Source organism: Heterocephalus glaber, unplaced genomic scaffold (genome assembly GCF_053883595.1).
Source record: "Heterocephalus glaber isolate CG9 unplaced genomic scaffold, H.glaber_assembly_v1.0 deba00001593, whole genome shotgun sequence".
NCBI classification, from domain to species: Eukaryota; Metazoa; Chordata; class Mammalia; order Rodentia; family Bathyergidae; genus Heterocephalus; species Heterocephalus glaber.
Genome location: NW_028258368.1, coordinates 2135468 through 2157308, shown reverse-complemented (window position 1 = coordinate 2157308; position 21841 = coordinate 2135468). Strand labels below are relative to the sequence as shown.

The window sequence follows — 21841 nt, the reverse complement described above, 5'->3', positions numbered from 1 at the left end:
GTCCATACAGGACCTCAAGCAATCTCTGAATGCAGCTTCTTCTTAAAAGGAGAGAGAGAGAGAGAGAGAGAGAAGCTTCAACAGTGAAGCAACCCTGCTCTGATAACACCTGTAAAGCAAACTATTAACTGTTCAAACCCTGGCCAGAAAGACTTCATGTTACAGAAATAACGAATTATAGGGAGTTTCAGTTTCATTTCATATATGTAAGTTTGAAACCTATTTTGGTTCATATGAGAGAATGAAAACAATCTTCGAGAACTTTAGTGAGTCTAAGACACGTTTGCCTTCTCACAACAGGAAGTGGAACTCTTGAGCTAGCCAGTTTCAAGACCTCAATGTGGTTTTTTTTCACAAGGTAGGTGAAAAAAAAAAAGCAAACGACCTGTTGAGCATTTTATCACAGTGTTTTGAGAGAAGAGTTAGAAAGTTATCATCACAAATATTAAGACCTACAGTAACTAGATCTTTTCCCATACTATTTTCTCTCAGTTTGGATGTAGTAGATAAAAATGAAGATTTATTCTTTAAAAAAATTCTAAATTTTGCACTAACTTGGAACTAAAATTTGGGCAAAAATTTTCATAGAAAATATATATTTCCTTTTTATTAAACAGTGTATTTTTACCTTTTAAAAAGGTAGTTCAAAAACTTTATTTGGCAATAGGTCACTCAAAAACACGTAGAAAATACAAAAAAATCTTTGGTGTTGAATAGTAGGGTTAACACTCATGTTACAGGTAATATGGACTTGTAATCCATAGACCAGCTGTTCAGACTTGTGGGCATGATTAACCCCATGGTATATTAAAATTCAGAGCAAGATGGATTGTCGATCTGTCATTACATCAAACATCATAGTGATCCTTACTTTTAGAAAAAAAAATTATGCAATGACATATTGATAAATGCACTCTCTGGTTTCAAGATTGGTGTTATTTCCCAATTTTTGTGGTGCAGTTCCTCATATCATTGACAAGTTAAGCTACCTAGACTTTAACAATCAAGCCAACAAAAAAAATGCTAGCTCTTAGGGATGTTTCTCCACAAAACATCACTACAAGCATCTTCCTGCTTAGAAAAGTAAACTCAACTTTTTAAAGGAAATCACAAAGCTTTGGATTAGTAAAATTTAACCTGTAAAAATACACTTAAAACTTTGCTTAATTTTTCCAGAGGGCCAATCACCTTAAATAATTCTTAATACATAAATACAAAAAAAAAAAAAAAAAACTCTCCAGTACTGAATAGTAGAGACTAATCATAGCAGTCTAGAGTTTGGATACAATTGCCTGGAGAATGTACAGAATGACAGAGATGAAGTCTGAATCTAAAGGAAGACCAACATGTAACAAGGATGCAGTGAAAAGGAGACTGTCAAGGAAAATGACCAGGAACACCAAAGACAAAATCAAGAGAGTGAGTGTTGTAGATGTGTAGGAGAGCCTCAGGAGAAAGGTGGGTCCAAACTATCAATGATTAAGGGAAAAGAAGAGGTTCAGTAGGGAGCTCAGAAAAAGTTTAATTGTCATGTGGGATTACAAACTCCAGTGGGTTGGGGGATGACTAAAAACTAGAAAAATAAACACAATATTACTAATCTTTTACAATATTTACTGGGAAAAAAAAGGAGCAACATGATAGGTAGTATTAAAGCATGGAAAATGTCACTTACTCCCCTCAAAACCAACCTATGCTTAAAACCATTATTGCAGAAAGATACAAATGCACACATAGAAAGCAATTTAACAATAAAGTATTAAAAGCTTCACTATATTCATATTCTGAATTATTAAATATATAATTATTTCTTTCTCTTTTTTCTTGTTTTTGACATTACTTTGAAGAGAATAAAGTATAAATACAATTGTATCTCATTGTACACTGTTTTCCATTTCCCTCTCATGCTCTCCAAATTACACTAACCTGGATGTGATATTCATCATTCTCATATATTTTAGACTCTTTAAACAATATTTTTAAAATGACATAAGCAATAGCATCAAAATAGACTGTCGATTTTCAATATTGTGTTTTTGACATTTTTTTCCATGTTAATGCATGTAGCCCTAGCTCATTGTCAATGTGGCAATAAATAAAAATGGCACAATTTATCTATTTTTCTATGGGTGTGCATTTAATTTCTTTACAATTCACACTATCACTAAAATTTTGCACTGTATAATTCCCACATGCATACGTTTCTCTGGGCTGAGTATTTATGTGGGAGTAAATTACATGGTATAGAATACTTGCATCTTTAATTATTTAGGTATTCTCAAATTACATTCAAATTATCCTACATAGTCTTTCCTGGTACATGAATTTTTTTGTTCTGTACAACTGGGAATGTGTTTTGACTTCCCACGTCAGAATTTCAGATATCTTTCCCTACATCACCTTTTATCTGTTTATTTTTTTCTTTTATTAATTTCTGCTTTTAATTTATTACCCTTACTTCTTTAAATGTCATTAAATATACTGTTCTTCTTTACTAATTTGTTGAGATGTTTTTCTTTGCTTTTAATAATATATTTAGAGCTATAAATTTACTTCTGAATTCTACTTGTATCTCTCATTCCTACTCTAAATTGTTTCTTTTCTCTGTACTAGATATTCATATGCATATTTGTAGATTTCACATTCAGAAATTTTTACATTTTTACTAGTTTTCTCTCTCTAAATTCACTGCATTTTGTTCAGAAAAAAGATGATCTCTATGATATCATTTCTTAAAATTTATTAGCATTTATTTGTGACCTACTACATAGCAAATTGTGTGAAGATTTTATGTAATCTGAAATTCTGTTTCCCAAATCTTTTATATCTGTTTTTAGTTGTTTACTGGAATTACAACTTTATTAGTATCCACCTTTTTATTTTCAATTTTTCTGTGTTGATTTTTTCACTTTTTTATTTTCCTTTTGTAAGCAGAATAAAACTAGATTTTGATGTTTTGAAAATATAGAAAAATTACCAGTACCTTTTAATAGGTGAGTATAATCTACTTACATTTATCATAATTTTTATTTTGTTTTCAGTTTATGCCCATTTATTTTTATTTATCCCTTGCTTCCCTTTTCTTAACTGTTATTTATCTAATTTAGTATTTTTTAATTCATCATGAACATAACATAGCTCAGCACATTTTTAATTCCTGAATGAATGACTATTCTATGGTTATTATAGTCTAGATTTTTATTTCTCCAATAAAAGTGTTATCATTTATCAACAATAAATTAATAACTAATGAGCTATTTTATCTATGATGTCATAACTTTTACTAGTTTCTTGAGGGTTGCTTTTGTTTCAGTTAGCACATATTTTCTCATTGGATTCACTTTTTTGCTAGAATTTCCACTAAATGACACCTCTAGCCCTAGAGTACTTCTTTTGATAGTCCCTTTAATGAAGGTTTATAAGTAGGAAATTCTCTTAGTCTCTATGTATATTGTAATGCATTTATATGCCCTCAAAAAGTAAATGATAGTTAAGGTGAGAATAAAATTATTTTTACCTGGCACTTTGAAGATGTCGATAGACTTCTATTATCCATTGTAGCGATGCAATATCTGCTATCCTCTCATTGTAAGAGAGCTGTTTTGACACTCTTCTAAGACAGTTTTGCCATACCTAATTCTATATTTTACTACAATGTGTCTAGCTATGCATTTATTTTTATTTATACTGCCAATCTTCAGAATAAAGTTATGGCCAGATAAATTTGTGCCTTTTTTCAAGCATATAAAATTAATAATGATCTATGATAGTGTTTTCCCTCCATTTTCTTCATTCTTTTCTCTTGGACCTACTAATATATACACATTACAGGTGACTGATTCCTCTTTCATGCCTTCGCTCCTTTTAATTGTTAATCTGTCACATCACCTGTATCTAAAAATATTTTTCAATTTTCAGGTTTATTAATTTCATTTTTAAAGTTTCCATTGTTGAGTTTACACCATATGCTGAACTTTGTACTTTAAGGAACATATTTTTTGTAATATTTCTAAAGACTTTCAAAACCCATTTCTACTTTTTTATTAGATCCATTTTTTTTTGAGGCAGGGTCTCATTATGCAATTCAGGATGGCCTTGAACTCATTATGTAGGGCAGCCTGGCCTGGAACTCATAGCAATTGTCCTGCCAGAGCCTCCCAAGTGCTGGGATTACAGGCGTGCACCACCATTTCTGGCTAGATCGAATTTTTTGAAACATTCTAAAATACTAAAAGATTCTTTCAGCTTCACCATTAATTTGTTCATCAGGTTTTTTAGTTTTTCCTTAATTTAAAATGAAGTTATTTTTTAACTTTTTTATTCTATATTCCCTTTCTTAGCATTATGTTTAAATATTTTTTGAATTTGTCTTAGTGTGGACTGCTATGATAGAGAACTACAGTCTAGGTGGCTTAAATAATGAATATTTATTTCTTCAGGTTTTGAAGGGCAGAAAGTCCAAGGTTAAATCCTACAGATCTGATGTCTGGTAAAAGCCAACTTCGTGGTTTGTGGACAGCTATGTGCTTATATATTCTCACATGGTGAAGAAATATTTCTCTGTTGTCTCTTCTTATGGCTTTTATCTAGATGTCCCCCCAAAGTCTCATGCAGTCATAGATGGGGCTTTTTGGAGGTGGCTGGATCTAAGGTTTATGATGCTGGGTTCAAGGATGCAATGCTAGGATTAAGAGTGTGAGAGCCATCCGCCTTAGGGTACATACCCTGGATAAGATATAAGGGACAGAAAGAGGCTTGCTGCTTGTGATTTGTCACTTGTAGCTTGCTATTTGTTGCCTTCTGCCTCCCATGAACTACTTTTTCCTCTTCAATGCCCCTCTGCCATGCCACCCTACCTTGAAGCCAACCAATTACGGACTGAAACCTCTACAAACTGTAAACCAAAATAAACCTTTCCTTCTTCAATTTCGGGTGCCAGGTATTTTGTCTCAGCAACCTGAAGAGTAAATAAGACAAACGGGCACAAATCCATTCTTGAGGGCCTCGCCCTCATGAATTAATTACTTCCCAGAGGCCCAACCTCCTAATACCATTGCACTGGGGGTTAGATTAAGGTTTCAATGTGTGAATTTGCCCAGAAAAGGACACAATCATTCAGTCTAACACAAAATTTAAGTTTGCAATATCTCTCTTTCTCTTTCCCTCCCTCCCTCTTTAGTGGTTTCCCTACTTAATGCAGAAGTAGCTCTACAATTGGGTAGAGGCAATCATAGAGAATCTTGTAAATTCCAGCCAGCAACTATATTTAGTTTCTGCTTTTGCCGGATGTCTGTAGCTCCTTCCTCCCTAAGATCACAGTTGCCTTAGTGTGTATCCTCAGGCAGTGGTTTGGCAACAATGTTCTTTTTTATATTTAGTTTTATTCATTTGGGAATAGGGAGCCACTATTCACCATAAATCTAGTTCTCCCCACATTTAATGGAGTCTTTTTACCTCCTCTAAACCTGAAGCAGCCAGAAAACTACTTCTCTTTCACATAAGGTGCCCCTCAGACACAAGCTTCAGTCATACTTACTGCCTTTCATGTCTGGTCCTCAAGAGATGGTTACCATATTTTTTAGCTTAACCATACCTTTTTTGTTTTGTTTTTCTTTGTCTATTATTACTATATGTTTGAAGAAAAATGGACTACCCAAAGCGTGAACTCACTGGACCATCCTTGAATAAGAGTCAGCATTTCATTTATAATAATCTATCTTAAAATCACAATCGAAATGACAAGCCAGTTCCCCTCCCACACTGGCCTTAATATACCATCAAGCAAGCATTTTCTCTCTTGGGACCTCAAACTTTTCTGTTCTGCAAAACTATCAGGCATTTTAACCACACCCAACTTTATTTCTTGCACTATTCTTCTTTCTTTCTTTCTTTTTTGTACCGGGGATCGAACTCAGGACCTTGCACTTGCAAGGCAGGTGGAGGAACCACTGAGCTAAATCCCCAGCTCTTGCACCATTCCTAACCTAGTCGAGGCTTATCCTTTGAGACCTATGTCAAATACCACTGTCACCATGAAGCCTCCCGTGACTTTAGAAAACAGCTCTTACAATAACCTTATATTCACTCCATGTTATTTGTAGACACTGTAATGATCACTATCTCCCAAAGTTCTTAGTAGTAGCTACTACTTTTATCCTCCTTTCTACAGATGAGGAACTCTGGCTTGCTGTGGTAAACCCAGAGATCACACATAACTAGTAGCAAACCCAAGATTTGGAGCCAGGCTAAATTCTAAGCCTTTTGTTCAATTACATGTTGCTCTATTTCTTCTGACTTCTGTCTCCCCACAGTCTTTGCTGTTGTCTGCGAAATGAATGCAATTTATTTGTTTATTGATCTATGTGGTACGCTCCTATTCATCCCAATGATCCAACCCCCAAGCTGGGAGTAATTTCAGGTTGGCCTTTTCCCATGCCACATATTATTCAACCACCACCCCTGTCCTGAGTGCCTCTTAATGTTTACCAAATCCCTCTCCGTTCTCCATTTTCCTAACTGCTGCCATAGTCAGATCCTTATCAGTTCTCCACTAACCAGTGAGCATCTCACTCCTGGTCTTCCCATCTATAGGATAGACCTGCCACAGTCTCTGAAACACACCACTGCACTATAACCTGTTAAAAGTAAGCCTATCACTGACCAAGACTTCAATATAGAGTTAATGTTCTTGAATACGTATGTCATGCCCTCAATACCTAGCACCTAGCCAAATGTCTGACACATAAAAAGATAAAAAGACAGTGTCTAGTATCAATTTTTACTTTTTATGATGCCTTTATTAAGTAAAATGCCTTCCTGTGTGTCTGGCACACAGTGGGGACTTGACAGTATCTGGAAAGCCATCTACAGCTTGATAACCCAGAGCCACAAACTGCTTCCACTAGCAAATGATGTCAGCAAAGTCAGGCAATGTAAAAGTTGCTCCGGTGGATTTCTCTCCCACAAATAGAGAAAAATCATGGGATTGACCAACATTAAACTTGAGCCCATGTGAAGAGTTGGCTCTTAGTATTTCCTTGAAGATAAAATGGACTTTTGATGAATAAATTTCTAGTTCTACCTAAAATATTATTTCCTTGGGAAGCACAATACCTTTCTCCAACACCCTGTCTCAACGGTCTCAATACTGAGAATCTGAAACCCAAGAAATGGAGAACGGCTGAGGCAGGGATGGCATGGGAACCAATGACAGCTAACGAGCTCCTCCTACCCCTACCTGTCCCCTGACAGCTCTCATGGTCTTCCCACATATAGTCCAGTGAGAGCAGAGATGCTAAACAGTCTCTTGAGGCTGACCATTACTTCAGTCTTGTGCAGGGACGATTTTACAGGGCAGAAATGAGGCCCAAGCTGATCAAATGTATACCAGGCAAGAAGTTTCCTGGAAGTAATAAAGGAAAACTTTTTTGTGAAGCCAACACAAGAAGTGCCATTGAGATGAGTACTGCCCTCACCCCACAGAAGAATCCAGATGACAGCAAATAACCCAGCCACAGTGTCAGACACACATTTTCATTCACATTCATGGAACTTTTCAAGAAGTATGAAAACTGAGCAAAGCAATCAGGACTGAGATGCACAGACTATGATTTCAGGAACAATTTTTTCACTTGACATTTTATCTTCTGACTATATGTAATGAAGGAATTTTTTTTAATTCTTCAGAAAACATGATAATAAAGCTTTGGTCTGAGATAATTCTAACATTTCTTTTCCTCTACAGCCATCTTGCAAAGCAAGAGCTTTTAGGTCCTTTGGACAAAAGAACTATGAATAATAATGTAAGAGAATATCTGTCTCATTTCTTCTGATCATTGTCATTCTTAAAAGGAAGCTGTTTTCTTATATAAAATATTGTTACCAAAATCTGAGGCCAGAGTACTTTCTCATCAAGCCTTGAAGATTTATAGTAGTCTACATTAATTAATTGATTCATTCATTCATTTTAATGAGAAACTAATTGTTAAAGAAAATAAAGCAGTACTGATTTAGGTTATAATAATTTGTTATCACCATAGTATGATGAATGGAATGAATGCCTTACTAATATCAAGAACTACATAAATGGATTCTTAAAGCTGTTTAGGGATTGCATGTCTAATAATTATGTTGAAGATTTTCCAAGAAACTGTGATGCAGATTCTAAAAGTATTTCCATTAATTCTTTCCATCAGACCACAATCTATAAAATATGGCTTTTCTTTCTTCAACAATCACTTCTTGTTCAATTACTCAGTGCCAAAGACCAGAAGTTCAGTGCCAGACAAGCTCTCATACAGCTTCCATCAAACATGGAAGACAGGTAACCAAACAAGAATAATGAGGTCAGCAGGTGAGTGTTAAAATGGGGTACAACAGAATCACAAATGAATGAGGTAAATTCCCCAGAAGTGAGGAGTCAGAGAAAGCAGCCCATGAGTTGATTATATGAAAGAATTGAAAGATAAAGACCTAGATATAACAGGATCTGATACAGCAACACAGGTTTGATCCAGCATGCATCAACTATAGATTGGAGGGGAGAATCACTATACTGACAGAATAATAATACACAATATATTGGGCCGGGCATTTAGCTCAGTGGTTCCAGTGCCTGCCTCACAAGCGCAAGGTCCTGAGTTCAATCCCTGGTACCAAAAACAAAACAAACAAACAAACAAACATAAATAATAATAAAAAAACACAATAAGACAGGCCCTTGCCTTGCCATTGCCTTGCCTCCATGGTTTTTTTCCATAAAATATTTTCTTTCAAAAATGTAACAGTTTGTGCTGCAGTGCTCCTGCCCAATGTATCAAAATGTTTTGTAACTGTTTGAACTGCTTGACCCTTCAAGAACGTTCTGTTAGCTCTGCCCCTTGCAGGAATGTTCTGTTAACTTCCCCCCATCCCCACTCCTTGCTTCAGTGAGGATGCTCACCTATCCTATAGATCCCTATATAAGGAGGCTCCCATTTCTGGTGAAGTGCTCCGACTTTGGAGTATGAACTCCTGTGAGCCCGTGGGCTCTGAGCCTGTCAGCATAATAAAAGGCTTTTCTTCACCTCTTGGAGTGACCTTCGGATTCTCAAGTCTTCAAATTGCAATAGCTGCGACCCAGAACTGTAACACTGAGCTGTAACTTTCAGCTGTGCCTCAGAGCTATGGCACTTGGCTGTGACGCTGAGCTGTAACACTTGGCTGTAGCACTGAACTGTTCTGCTTTGCCACAATACCGGAGACAAAGCCATGTCACATAGTGCCTTCTAAATTATATTTTAAACTGCAAAGTTTCTATGAAGATCAATGGGCAGGCACTGAGACAATGTAAGCAGCTAAATCAGTCTTGCATTTAAGAAAATTCACCCTGGTGATTGCATGACAAGTGGATTGGAGGGGAACAAGTACAGAAACAAAAGTCCAGTTAGAATAGGAAAGGGAAAAGATGGCTATAAGGATGGGAAAATATTTAAAAGATATAGAAGCAGAACTTGGTGAACTTTTGGCTCTATATTCAGCTTTAATTTTGAAAATTCTGTTTCCTTTAAAAGAAAGAAAAGAATACTACCAGGTAACAAAGAATTCATCTTAACAAAAATGCCAATACTACATATGATAAAATTTCTGATACTTGGAGTTTAGTTTAAAATTCTGAGCACCATTTACCACACCAAGCTCAGTGACTATCAGGCTAGGAGCATCAAACGCACCTTTTCAAAATGTCATGAGATGGTAAGATGCTAATCTTTAGCCTCTACCACCACACAGAGGGCTCAGCACATATAGCTCAGTAAATGGTAGTTCAGGGTAAATGAAGTGCAATTTGAGATGTGACTGGGTTACATGTGTTAAGTATACTGAAACTACCTAGCACAAAAATGGGTCTCCTGTGCTACATGTTATTAAGAGAACAAATGACAGTAGAAAACTGAACTGATTTTCTGAATGGAAAGATAAAGTAGGTTAACAGAAAAACAGCTAGAATAAATGCTTAATAGAGATATGAAGCAGTCCCAACCAGACCCTAATGACTATGAGAGAGAAATAACAGGTAAACAGACATGAAAGGGGAGCTGATTGAGTCTAGAGGGTGGATGGCTCGTGAAATGAGAAAGATCTATAAACACCCAGTTTCCACTAATGAACAGAATTTATTTGTGCCCAGGATTTATGGAAGCAGATTACATGCTGCAGCATAATGGCTCTAGATTGGGGATGATACGGGACAGGCTAGTTCTTTGATGATAAGGTCTGTGATCTTTATTCTAAAACCTAAGTTATAGCTTTTTTAAGATGTGGAGATTTTACCTTCTCTAAATTCAATTAAGTCTCCAGTTCCAATCTTGATACGGGATGGAGTTAGGGTGGAAATTAAATGAGAATTTCAATGGATGAATGAATTCATTAAAGTGCTTACATGCTCTCTTATTACCTAGTTTCCATTTCTTCTTAAACACATAAGATGAACTTCTTCTAAATAGAACATCAGATTCTTTCAGTGGAAAAGGCGGAACAATGTAAGTGTTAAATATTAGGATCTGACCATCCTAATGCTTTCTTTCATTTCTGTGTCCTATACATATACAACACGTATACGTATGCTTATAAGCACTTGTATTTTTTTTCTTTTAAAATTTTTTCAGGAACTTTGGTCACTCTGAACATCAGCCTTCCTAACCATTTTTACAGATCTCTGGTACGCATTTGCTTTACCACTGACCATAAGACCTTCTTTTATTACCTTGAATATTACAATGCTTTTACAAAAGCTCCTAGCAAAAGTCTCCTACTTCAGCCTCATTTATTCTTCTAACTCTTTTTCTTATTCATCATCTTTATAATGACTCATATTCTATTGTCAAAATATCCCCAACCATTGATATCTAAAGGATCATACCTTCCTTTTCTCCACAATTTAGATGACAAATTTCTAACAATACATGAATGACTATAATTTGTTTTCATTTTTGGTTTTCTGCATTCTTGACTCCCAAAATGTCCACTATTTTTCATCACTAACAAGCTTGTCTTCCTTATTCAGAATTATCACAGTATTTAAAGTGCATACATTTGCTCCTGAATTACTGGGATAGAAAATTGTCAGTAAGCCACACAGGGAATTTATCAGCTGACTTGCTTTTTAATAAGGTGTCCATTCCAGAAGCTGTCCAGTTAACTCCATTCCTCTATCACTATTACCAAAACCTGCTTTGACAGGCATTGTCTAATTTGTACAGAAACCACTGTTCACATTCCCAGTTTGGCAACAAGTCTGTACTTTCTCTGATGTACCACTTCTGGTTCTGCTTCTAGCTTTTAGCTTTACTCCCAAACTCTGTCTATCATGAAGTCATTAGATTTGCCAAAAGATTTTCACTACACAATCGCACACCACTCCACATCCCTTTCTTTTAGAAATCCCATGTTGCTAAAATAAACCTATTAAATTTTCCTTGCATTAAGTTTTCTCACCTAATACAGATAATACACTTGGTCAATTTCCATACCTATCTTAGACAAACCTATGGCCATAAAATTATCTTCTTTAAAACCCACAATTTCAATATAATTATTTAAACACAATTTTTCTAATAGTGGTTGCCTGAGAGATTGTCCTAATACCATAGTTGGCATTGCCTTAAAACATAGAGATAATTTTTGTTCAGTACATGATTATACTTCTTGACCTTGAATGGTCAGAATTCTTAAATGCTTAATGACTATATGACCTTGGAACATAAAAGTAGGATCATTTGATTCCATTGTGGCTAATGAAATGAAGGACAATAAATAGAGACAATAAATAAATAGAAACTTAAAATCGACTTGTTTACTATTTCACTTATTCATCCATCTCACTGTATCTAAAGCCCAGGGTGTTTCAAAGGATACTTACGAGAGCATTGCTATCAGTAGCCATGTATGACATTAGACTGGTAGAAACAAAAGCTGGAAAAGAAAAAGATATTTTCAGGTAAGTGTGGGTTTAAAATGTTCATAAAATCATGCATCTCTTTAAGTAGAAGGAGAAGGTATTTCTATTGTAATTGATGAATTTTATATATAGGTAATTCATTAAATGGCTTCTTACTGCAGAACTCAATAAGCCACCTGTTTTAAATTGAGTTCCTAAAATAACACAAAGTTTCATTTGAACATGTGTCAGTATTCTTTCAAGTCCACAAACAAGACAAGCATATGATTTATACACTTAATGTTGCATTATTTTTTGAAAAGTGAGAGTATTTTCCTCTTCATAATAAAAATTGTAGATTTAGAAGTATGTAGTCATTGTTATTACCAAATTTCAAAAGCATAACTAACCCCAGCCTCAGAAGTCTCAGCTGTAATACCAAGATGAGAGGTTTTTTTTTAATGTATTGCACTTTGTAGTGGATTACCTGTAAAACAAGATACTCTATACTTTCAAGACAGTCAAAGGGAAAAAACTCTCACATTTTCAGATTTTGACAAGCAAGAAACTTGTTAAAGATCCACAAGCCACTGAAACTCTCCCAGAAGCAAAGAACTTTTTAACTTCTTCTCATCAACACCACAAGTACAGATTCATGTCCCATTTGACTTATTTTTTTACACCAGTGGCTCTCAGCTTTTAAAAACTACATGCCACTTTTTTAAGGGTTTTTTCCCCCTTAAATTCTTTTATTGGTATATTTTAGGTATACAATACATTTACATTTATTACTGGGTGCTTGTACCTGTACACAATGTATCTTGGTTCTTATTTTTTCCCCGTTGCCTGTGCACCCTTCCCTATTTACATAGGCATCGTTTCCATTTTTTTTCTTTTCTCATAGTTTTTCCTTTCCCTTCTTTCCTTTCCCCTTCCCCTCCCACCACCCTTACCTCTTTGGACCTTTTCTTCCTATTTCAAATTATCAATTATTCATTTTAATCATTTTAATATTACATGCTACTTTTTAATGTCAAAAATGCCATATTATACTGAAGATGTGGCTCAGTGTAGAGCACTTGTCTAGCATGCACTTAAATCCCCAACTTTAATCCCCATCACCACAAAAAAGTATTATATTGCATAAATAGATATGAAATTTATTTATAAAATACAAAAGAATAAAACAAAAAGATTGTTAAATTTAATTACTTAATTTTCAACTTACTTATTTTTAAAAACCCTAATACCAAAACTTAAAAAATCAAGTCACAAGTTGGTGAAATATCTTTAATATGTATTTAACATTTAAAAAATCACAACATAGAGTTCTTACACACCAATAAGAAAAGAATAGCAAAATTAAAAAAGAATTAATAAAGGAAAATTTTGAAAAACAAACATAAATGATTAACACTTAACCATTAGTAGTAAGGTAAGTGCCAAATAAAACAACATAATTCCATTTTTAATATTCAAAATTGGCAAAAAATAAAAAAATTAAGTGACAGAGGGCAAGTTTACAAGAGGTGGAAGTGTACTGAAAAGAATATTCCCACATATTGTTGGGATATCAAAGTATTGCAGCCTCACTGGAGGCAAGCTGTTACACTTACAGTGACAATGACAATCATAACCAGAATTCATGAGCCTTTACAATGTTCCATGCACTGTGCTCAGCATGACTATACCAAAGTTTTGAAATATATTGTTAATTTAAAATATCTACAGACCGACACCATTTATCTTGTCATAAAAATATAGCTTTACACACACCCACACTCATACATCAGTGCATTGAGAGAAAAGTCTTAATATATTTCCAGAAAATACCTATAATAATTATCTGTATTAATTGCAATAACCTGTAATGAGTTTTATTCCCCTATGTATTTGTTTTCTGTCATACTCTTTTGTTTGTAAAATAAAAATGTTCAGATAGAATGTTGTAAAAATTTTATTGACTCTATAGCAGTGTATTTTTAGTATCCATTGATTGAGAGAATACATTATAACCAAAGGTAAATTCAGCACCACCTTTAGATAAAGAAGGAAATATATTGTAGAAGTTAATATTAAACCCTTTGGATTGAGTTAGGTTAGACTTAAATTTTCAGTTTGGCAACTTACTGTCATGTGGGATCTTGGGCAAAGAACTAACATTTTGAAGTCTTATGACACCCATTCGTAAAATGGAGATAATAGTATTTCATTTTGGGGATTGGATAAGATTAAATGAAATACCACTATAATGCTCGTAGCAAGACCTAGCACATAATAAATTCTCAAAAATCTATTTTATTATCATAAAACATGTCCATTCTTTAACATTTATTGAAGGGTGACTACGTATCTCTTTTAAATAATATATAAAGTATGCTGTGAATCCTTTCTCACGCCACCCAGATAGATGGCTCATTGCCCTTTTCCCTGTAACAATATAATAACACAAGCTAACTTTATGTGGTTTATAAAGCAGTTTCTCTGTGCCAAAACTACTGATAATTTTTATGTATCATGCCACATAATGTCAGAGGCCCTTATAAGTACTGTGCTATTATTAACTCCTTTTCCTATGTGAGAAAATTCAGGCAATTTGGATGAAGAAGATAGTAAATGGATGTGCTGAATTCCAGCTCAGACTTCAGAACCTACTCTCAGAATCACCATAAGGACTATCCTGCCTCTTCTAAGTTTTCCCCAGAGTGTTGATCATGAATAAACCCACAATGACCATAGTGTTGAAGCAAGAGGCTAGGGCATGGAAATATGCCTGGAGCAAGTGGGCACAACCTGCCAACTGAGGAGACTTAACCACAGGCACAGGACAGCAGCTTCTGGGCCTGACATGAGAGCAAACCCAATCCTGAACCTGGTATCAATCTCTTGACACAAGAACATGGCGGACTGCAGCACCTGATACCAATCTTCTGACAGGAACACAAGCTGAGCTCAGTACCTGATAACAGTCTTCTAGCATGAGATCAAATGGGACCACCTGGATCAGCTATCAAAGAAGACGGCAGCAATTGACTTGGCACCCCCACCTTCTTGTTCTTGCAATGGTCCATCCGCCTTCAGGATGTACCTTCTCTTTTTCCTGCCAAGCACCCTTTTCTCCTTGAGCACATTTTTAATGCTTCTTTTCCTTTTCTTATTCTTATTTTTGCCCTAAATAAATATTAATTTTTCACATTCACTGGGTCATTGAATGGAACAATAAAAATCTGGAGAGCACTGCTGGTCCCTATACCACATGGGAACAGCATCACACCACAGTTCCGTGGACATTACTGGGTAGTGAGATGCTAAACGCAGGGGCCAAAACCTGGTCTTCTTTTTGCTCCACTGCATGGCCTGGTGAAGCATATAGGATAGAAGAAAATTGTTTAAATTATTTTTAAACTAATAGACCACACCTTCCATCGATTTTGTTTCAGTAGAATTCTGGATCTCATCATGCTGTAATACTTCTAGGGAAAAAATGCCAAGAAGTGGCAGAAAAAATGGAGGACAAAAATAGACGTTTCCTTCTACTTCATCCTCTTAGCGCTGCCATTTGTTAAAAATACACTGCTGTAGACATTGATATTAAGCTTCCTAGGATGCTAAGGAGTCTTGTTCTCTGCACATGTTGCCTGCTTTCCATCTGACCATCTCTTTAGGAAACCATCCCCCTGTCCAAAGGCATTAACTCTTGCTTCCCCGGACCACTGCAGGAGCATTCTGGATCATGCTGCAGCTTTCCCTCGGGCCCAGAGTAAGGTTTGTTTCAGGGAGCATCTGACCGTCCATCTCTTTCTCTGAATCCCTGTGGTGGTCACTGGCCTTGAGATTAAAACTAAAATCATGAAAATCTACAAGAAAGGCTTTGAGTCACCTGCTTGTATCTCCTCCTCAGACCTTTCTTCGATGCTTTCTGTATCTCTCTCCATCTCCCTGACTTGCTGACCCGTAAAAAAAATCCTTAAAATATTTCTCTTAATCTCAGAACCCTCGTATGTGCTTTTGCTCAAGATGGCTATAGCATCTCATCTTTTAACCCTCTGAGCAAATGTCACGTAGCCAATAAAACCGTCCCTGATATTGTTGAGGACCAATTCCTTTTTATATGTTCTCATAGAACCTTATTTTTATGCATAGATGTTCTCACCATTTTAGGGAATGATTAAGCAATTTTTTTTTACTATTTGATTTCTAACCATAATAAAACATACCTATGTCTTGTTCACATGTTTACTGCTATATCCCCGGTCTTTGTACATAGGGTGACTCAATATATATCTGTTGAGTAAATGAGTTAAATAGACAATAAAATCCTTAAGCTATGCATGAATTTCTACAAAGAATAGCTGTGAATTCCAAATTTTTGTTTTGTGGAATATTACTATCATGAATATCCCATTACAAATTTCTTTCCAAATCTTTAAGACATGGAAATGAAACATGGCAATGACAAACTACCTTCCATCAAAGCATAAATGGGTGAAAATAATAGGCAGTCACTGGCAAGGGGAGAGCTGGTAGCAGGGAGCTGCTGGAATGAATTCACCTTTGTGGAAGCTCTGAGTGCCTTGTTAATGGTTTTGGAGCTTTAGTGGTTTATTTCTTGAAGAAGTTGACACATATGAAATCTAAAATGTCACCAAAATTATTCAAAGATAATTTAGGATAGAAGAATAAAAGTAATCTAAGCTCAGTTCTTGTTTTTCCTTTTCTATACAAAGCACATTGCCATATCAAGAAGACCAGGGGAGTAAAGTGGTGGTCATGAAAATTCAAAGGCATTGCTCATTGTTTAGACAATGAGAGCTGGCTCAGCTAACTCAGTTATAGGCACATGGTAACCATATGTTAATAAGCTAAATATGTCACTCCAAGGTGTTATATATATATATATAAATTATATACAAAGCAACACAATAAAAGCAGTTTATGAAAAAATAATGATACTAGCAATTGTGTTTTGAATGTAGTTATTTTACACTATTCCTCACCCTTTCTGGGTAACTTACTAGTTAAAAGAAGAACTACCAGTTATTTGGTGTGTCTTGATAAAGAATTTTTGTATTACCAGAAATTAAAAATGAATAAGAATCTAATGACAATATAATATAATGCTTTTATTTGTCAGAGTCTTTCTGTATAGTACAGGCTGGCCTTGAACTTAGTATGTAGGCCAGGGTGAGCTCAAATTTACCATCTTCCTGCCTCAGGATCTGAGTGCTGGAATTAGAGGCATGTGCCACCACACTTAGCTAGCAAAACATTTCTGTAAATAAAAAGATTTCTAATTTTTGCTTTCAACAAAATTAAATCAAAATCTATTTAAACTGTCTTTTTGGTCATTAAAAATACAGTAATAGTTGTGATAAACCACCATGTGATGTTTCAAATATACTTGGAGGAGTTCAAAAATATTCCATCCCAATGTATTTTCTAATGTGAAAAATATTTATAACCCCTTGCATACAAAACACCAATAGTGGGATTAAAGTTGGTTTTGAACTCTCTCATTCTACCAATAAGTAATATTTACCCATAGATAAAATCCATAATTAGGGGGAAAGTATCATTGATGTCAGTAAATAATGAATATTCAATACAAATATTTAGCTCATATTAATATTATTGGTCAAAATGTATAACAATTTTGTGGCCTTTTGGTGTATAACTTTTGTTAAACACCAAAAATAATTATAACTCACTTCAAATGAATCACTTTGTTTCAATAATTGTAAAAAGTTAATTTCAACATAAATATCTGTCATATGGATATATGGTAGAATTATCAATAGAGAATTTTGAAGCATAAAAATATTACATAATAGAATAAAAAAATCCAAGAAATATTTGAATAAAAATTTGAGTTCCAGGAAAAAAAGAGAATGATATAAAATTTACAAATCCTAAAGGTTACTTTTTTAAAAGTGATGAAATTTATAAAATCTCTGTATTTGTATTGCATAAGTGAACATCAAGATTTATAATATGTCAGAAACCACAACCATATCTTTCTCAACTACATGTATGATGAAACCCTTAGGTGACAGTTTAAAGTACAAAGGGTATGTGGATCTTCTGGGTTATTTTATGGGCTCAAGAAAAAAAATATGTTTCAAAATGTTGCACTAAAGCACGTGGATTTGAAACACATGTACATTTAAATCCCAATTCTGCTACTTGTTAAATGTGGAAACATGAAAATTGCTTCATTTCTCTGAATAGCAGATGTCTCATCTGTTACACAGAAATACTGTAATAATAACCAATTTATAGAGTCCTTATGAAAACTAAATGAAATATCATGAAAAACTCTCAGAGCACAGTCTATGAACAGTAAATGGGAGCGGTTGCCTAAAATGGAAGTAATTACCTAGAAACAGCCTCATTATACAAAACTATTCTTCCTAATAGAATTAGTGCACAGCTAAGGATTTGAGCAAGTATGATAACAGATTTCATCAAATAAAATGGCTTTCACACTTCAAGGTTGATTCAACTCCCAGCTGGTTCTCCCAGAGACACTTTGGGTGCCTTATTTCAGAGCTTAAGGGAATGGTTTTCTCAGTCATATTTATGGCCGTTATCTTCTTTAAGGAACAATTCCTTAATACATAAAAACATGAAACAATGTTTCAATCCAACTAAGTCACTCATACTTTTTAAATTTGTGAAGTGAAGTATAATGCCTTCCTGGTAATCTCTGCTACTAAAAAGTAGAAAACATAATTTATTGAGGGAATAATAAAATTCATTTCATAGAGGAGACACCTAATGAAGAATCATTCTATTTTGGGTTAGATATAAATAAAATATGTGTTTCTGAAACCAAGGATATTCTAGTAATCTTAGAAGTTGTTTGGTAAATTAAGTCAGAAATAAGGACTATGGTCCTACATCATTTTAAACTCAGAAAGTAAATCAATATTATCATTTGCAGCAAATATTCTGTTGATAAAGAAAGCTAGTATAATTGGTAATTTTTAAGAATTAAAAAAATTTCATTAAAGGGATTTATAGGTTCAAAAGCCACTGTCTTGCTTATTCTCTAATAACTCCCTAATTCCCTAATCTTTGAATAACACTACACAATATGCATGGTGTGTAATGTTTTAAAGATTTTTTTATAAAATATGGGCTAGGTCTATTCTGTTTTGCCTGGACCCTTAAGTGAAAAAAATGTAACTCTGAACTAAATTTTTTAAAAGCCACAGATTAATTCATAACTTGCTTATCCTCTAAAATTATAATGCCAACATTTGACATGATATCATCAGAGCAACAAATGAATTTATAGAAAGTGGGTCAAACATGGGCCAAAACTGTACATTATTGTTAATCTGTAAATCAAGGCTAAAGGAAACAGAAAGGACTGGTCGTTCTTGAGCCAAAAGTCTCAATCATAAAAAAGCACGTGAGACACCCAGGAGCAGGAGCCCTTAACAGTCAAGAAGAGCTGTTGGTAAGCAAGTACCTGCTGCTAAATGATAGCACCTCTCAGCAGGGTCATGGAAAGCAGAAGAGAAAATGCATCTTGGCTCATGTGTAAAGGCAAGGGATACGAAATAACCCATTAGTCCTGCCAAGTAGCAAGAGGGTTCTCCTGTCAGAATAGGAGAGAAGGAAGCAAAATGCAAGCTGACCTCCCCATTAGCATGTGTACAGTGATGTACACACTGGGGCAATTTGGAGGTTGTTAATTTCTCCAGAGAATTTGTGAAGGGGAAAATGATTTTACCCAGATTATTTCATGTTTTTCTTTTTTAATATAAGCTTTAACTGTCATTCTGATCCCAATCCATTTTCCCACTTGCTTTAGAAAATTCTCTTTTTTCTTATTTTTCCCTTCATTTTGGGTGCTTCTTTTCTCTTCTCTCCACTTTTCTGATGAAGTGACAGATGGTTTTAAGAACCACAGCTTTTTTTTATCAGAGAAACTGTGATGCTTTAAATTGCTTTATTTTCAACACCATTAAAATCCTGGAAGACATCATCCAAGGAGATTGGCAGGGCTCTTCCTTCTTTCTTCTCCATGCATTCCCCCAGAGGCTGTCAGTCCTGACAACCAAGGCTCAGACACACAAAATCCAAAAGCCTGAAGGGGATAAAAACCTTTTTTCAGTCTCTGTCAATCTTTGCTCCCAGCAGACCATTTTACCATAGAAACAACGAGGTTCCAAACTGCAAGAGAGCTCATAAAATCTGTTTCTTTTATCCTCTGGAAGAACCTACCAGACATAAATGGCTATTAGCCATGCCTCTCTGAGTTGCTCAGCTACCTGGATCTCTTGCCCTTCTGCAGGCTTCCTGAACCCACAATTTTAAGATTATGGTCATAGCATTCCCTTAGGATGGGACAAGTGGTGACCTGCCATAGGTCACAGTGCAACAGATGCTCCTCCGAGCACCTGACATGGGCTGGTGTGCACTTCCTCAGCTCCTAGGAGTGATTGGATACCCTAAGTAGCATTGGAACTCAGTTCCACAGGGTTGATTTGCCTCGTGGTTGTCTTAAACTCCATTGCACCAGCTTGAAAAGCAGTGGTTCCTGCTGGTCCTGCAGAATAAGACTAGCCTGTTTACTTTCACTAACTGAAATTATTTATATAGGAATATTTGTATTTCCCTCCAAATACATATACCCCTTGTCCACCAATACAGATAAAACTTGTAGTCACACCTGCCTCCTCTTACACCAGCTCCAGATACAAGGAACCTCTAGGATCCAGTTATCCAAATTAACCATTTGATTAGGTCCAATATTAAGGGATTTGTGATGGAAATCCAAGGAGTGCCCTCAAAGGTTTATCCTGGCCCCAAGCACTATATCATGTAAGGCAAGGGGCACTAGGCACAGGAATCATTGGTAGCTTCTACATAAAGTATCAATTATTAAGCCTACTAAAGTCTGCCCCATGAGTTTAGTCACCATGGCTCCCACCCGGTTTCCACCACAAAGCCCTGAAATAACCTCACCTGTTCCTAAGCTCACTTCAATGAAGCCTATAGGTGCAAGACCATATGCAATGCTCTAAGATGCGCCAGACAAACATGGAAAATGATTGCCTTTGCCTTCTGCTACTTGCATCCCTCAATTTCTCCATATGACTAATAATTATACTTTCTCTCCATGGAAAGTACCATGTTTTTCTTGTTCATGAAATCCAGACAGTGTGTACACTGCTCTGAGGCAGCCAATCTCTTTAATTCAGTCTTGCCAAAATTTGACTCAACATTCTTTTTACCAAAGACAGTAGATAACCCATGCAGCAGGAGTCTATGCAATGGGACCGTTGCTGGCTAGAAGAAGGCCAAAACAAGAAAAACAAATATATGTATTAGCTGCCAGCAGTTTGCACACATTGCTCAGGAATTGGAGTATTTAGTCTGGCTAGCTCTTTCTTCAGAAAGTATCACTTTAATGTGCTTTGTGATTTTGCAAAGGTAGGGCCCAAAGCCTAGAGAGATAGAAAGTTAAGAGACCATAAGCCGCTAAACAGCTGTACAAAACCATGGGAAAGACTGGCTTTATCAAAAATAGAGTGACTCCTTTTGGAGGCTCTTAGAATGATATTGAGCAGGGTTATTGCAAACGGTTTTCAGTATTCATAACAATTCTATAAAGTTATATCACCTCTTCTTTTGCAGATAAAGAAACTAACATACTGAGTAGGTAGATTAGTTTATGTAGCTAGCAAATTATAAAGCAAGAATTTGAATTCAGGTCTTCAGATTTCATGAAGCTTTGGCAATCAGCAGTGCTCAACACCATGCTTGATTTTTCTGCAAAGAGTAAATATTACTGCATCCTCAAAAGATTAATGAATCCAATAATTCTTATAGATAATACAGGCTAGATATACAGTAGGCACTTAATAAATAGTTGATCTTGTCTCAACTTTAGGACAGGTTACAATAGGTAGG

General features: G+C 35.4%; 1 protein-coding gene across 2 annotated transcripts in view; it reads right to left on the bottom strand.

Annotated features, from left to right (window-relative positions):
• Nucleotides 1-21841, bottom strand: part of Ipcef1 (interaction protein for cytohesin exchange factors 1) — a 158122-nt gene that overhangs the window by 84965 nt on the left and 51316 nt on the right. For both annotated transcript variants that reach the window (XM_087193433.1, XM_004856856.4), the window contains one exon: nt 11897-11949. In XM_087193433.1, coding sequence (XP_087049559.1) covers nt 11897-11929 — 33 coding nt within the window. In that variant the 5' untranslated portion in view covers nt 11930-11949. The remainder of the gene's footprint in view (nt 1-11896; nt 11950-21841) is intronic.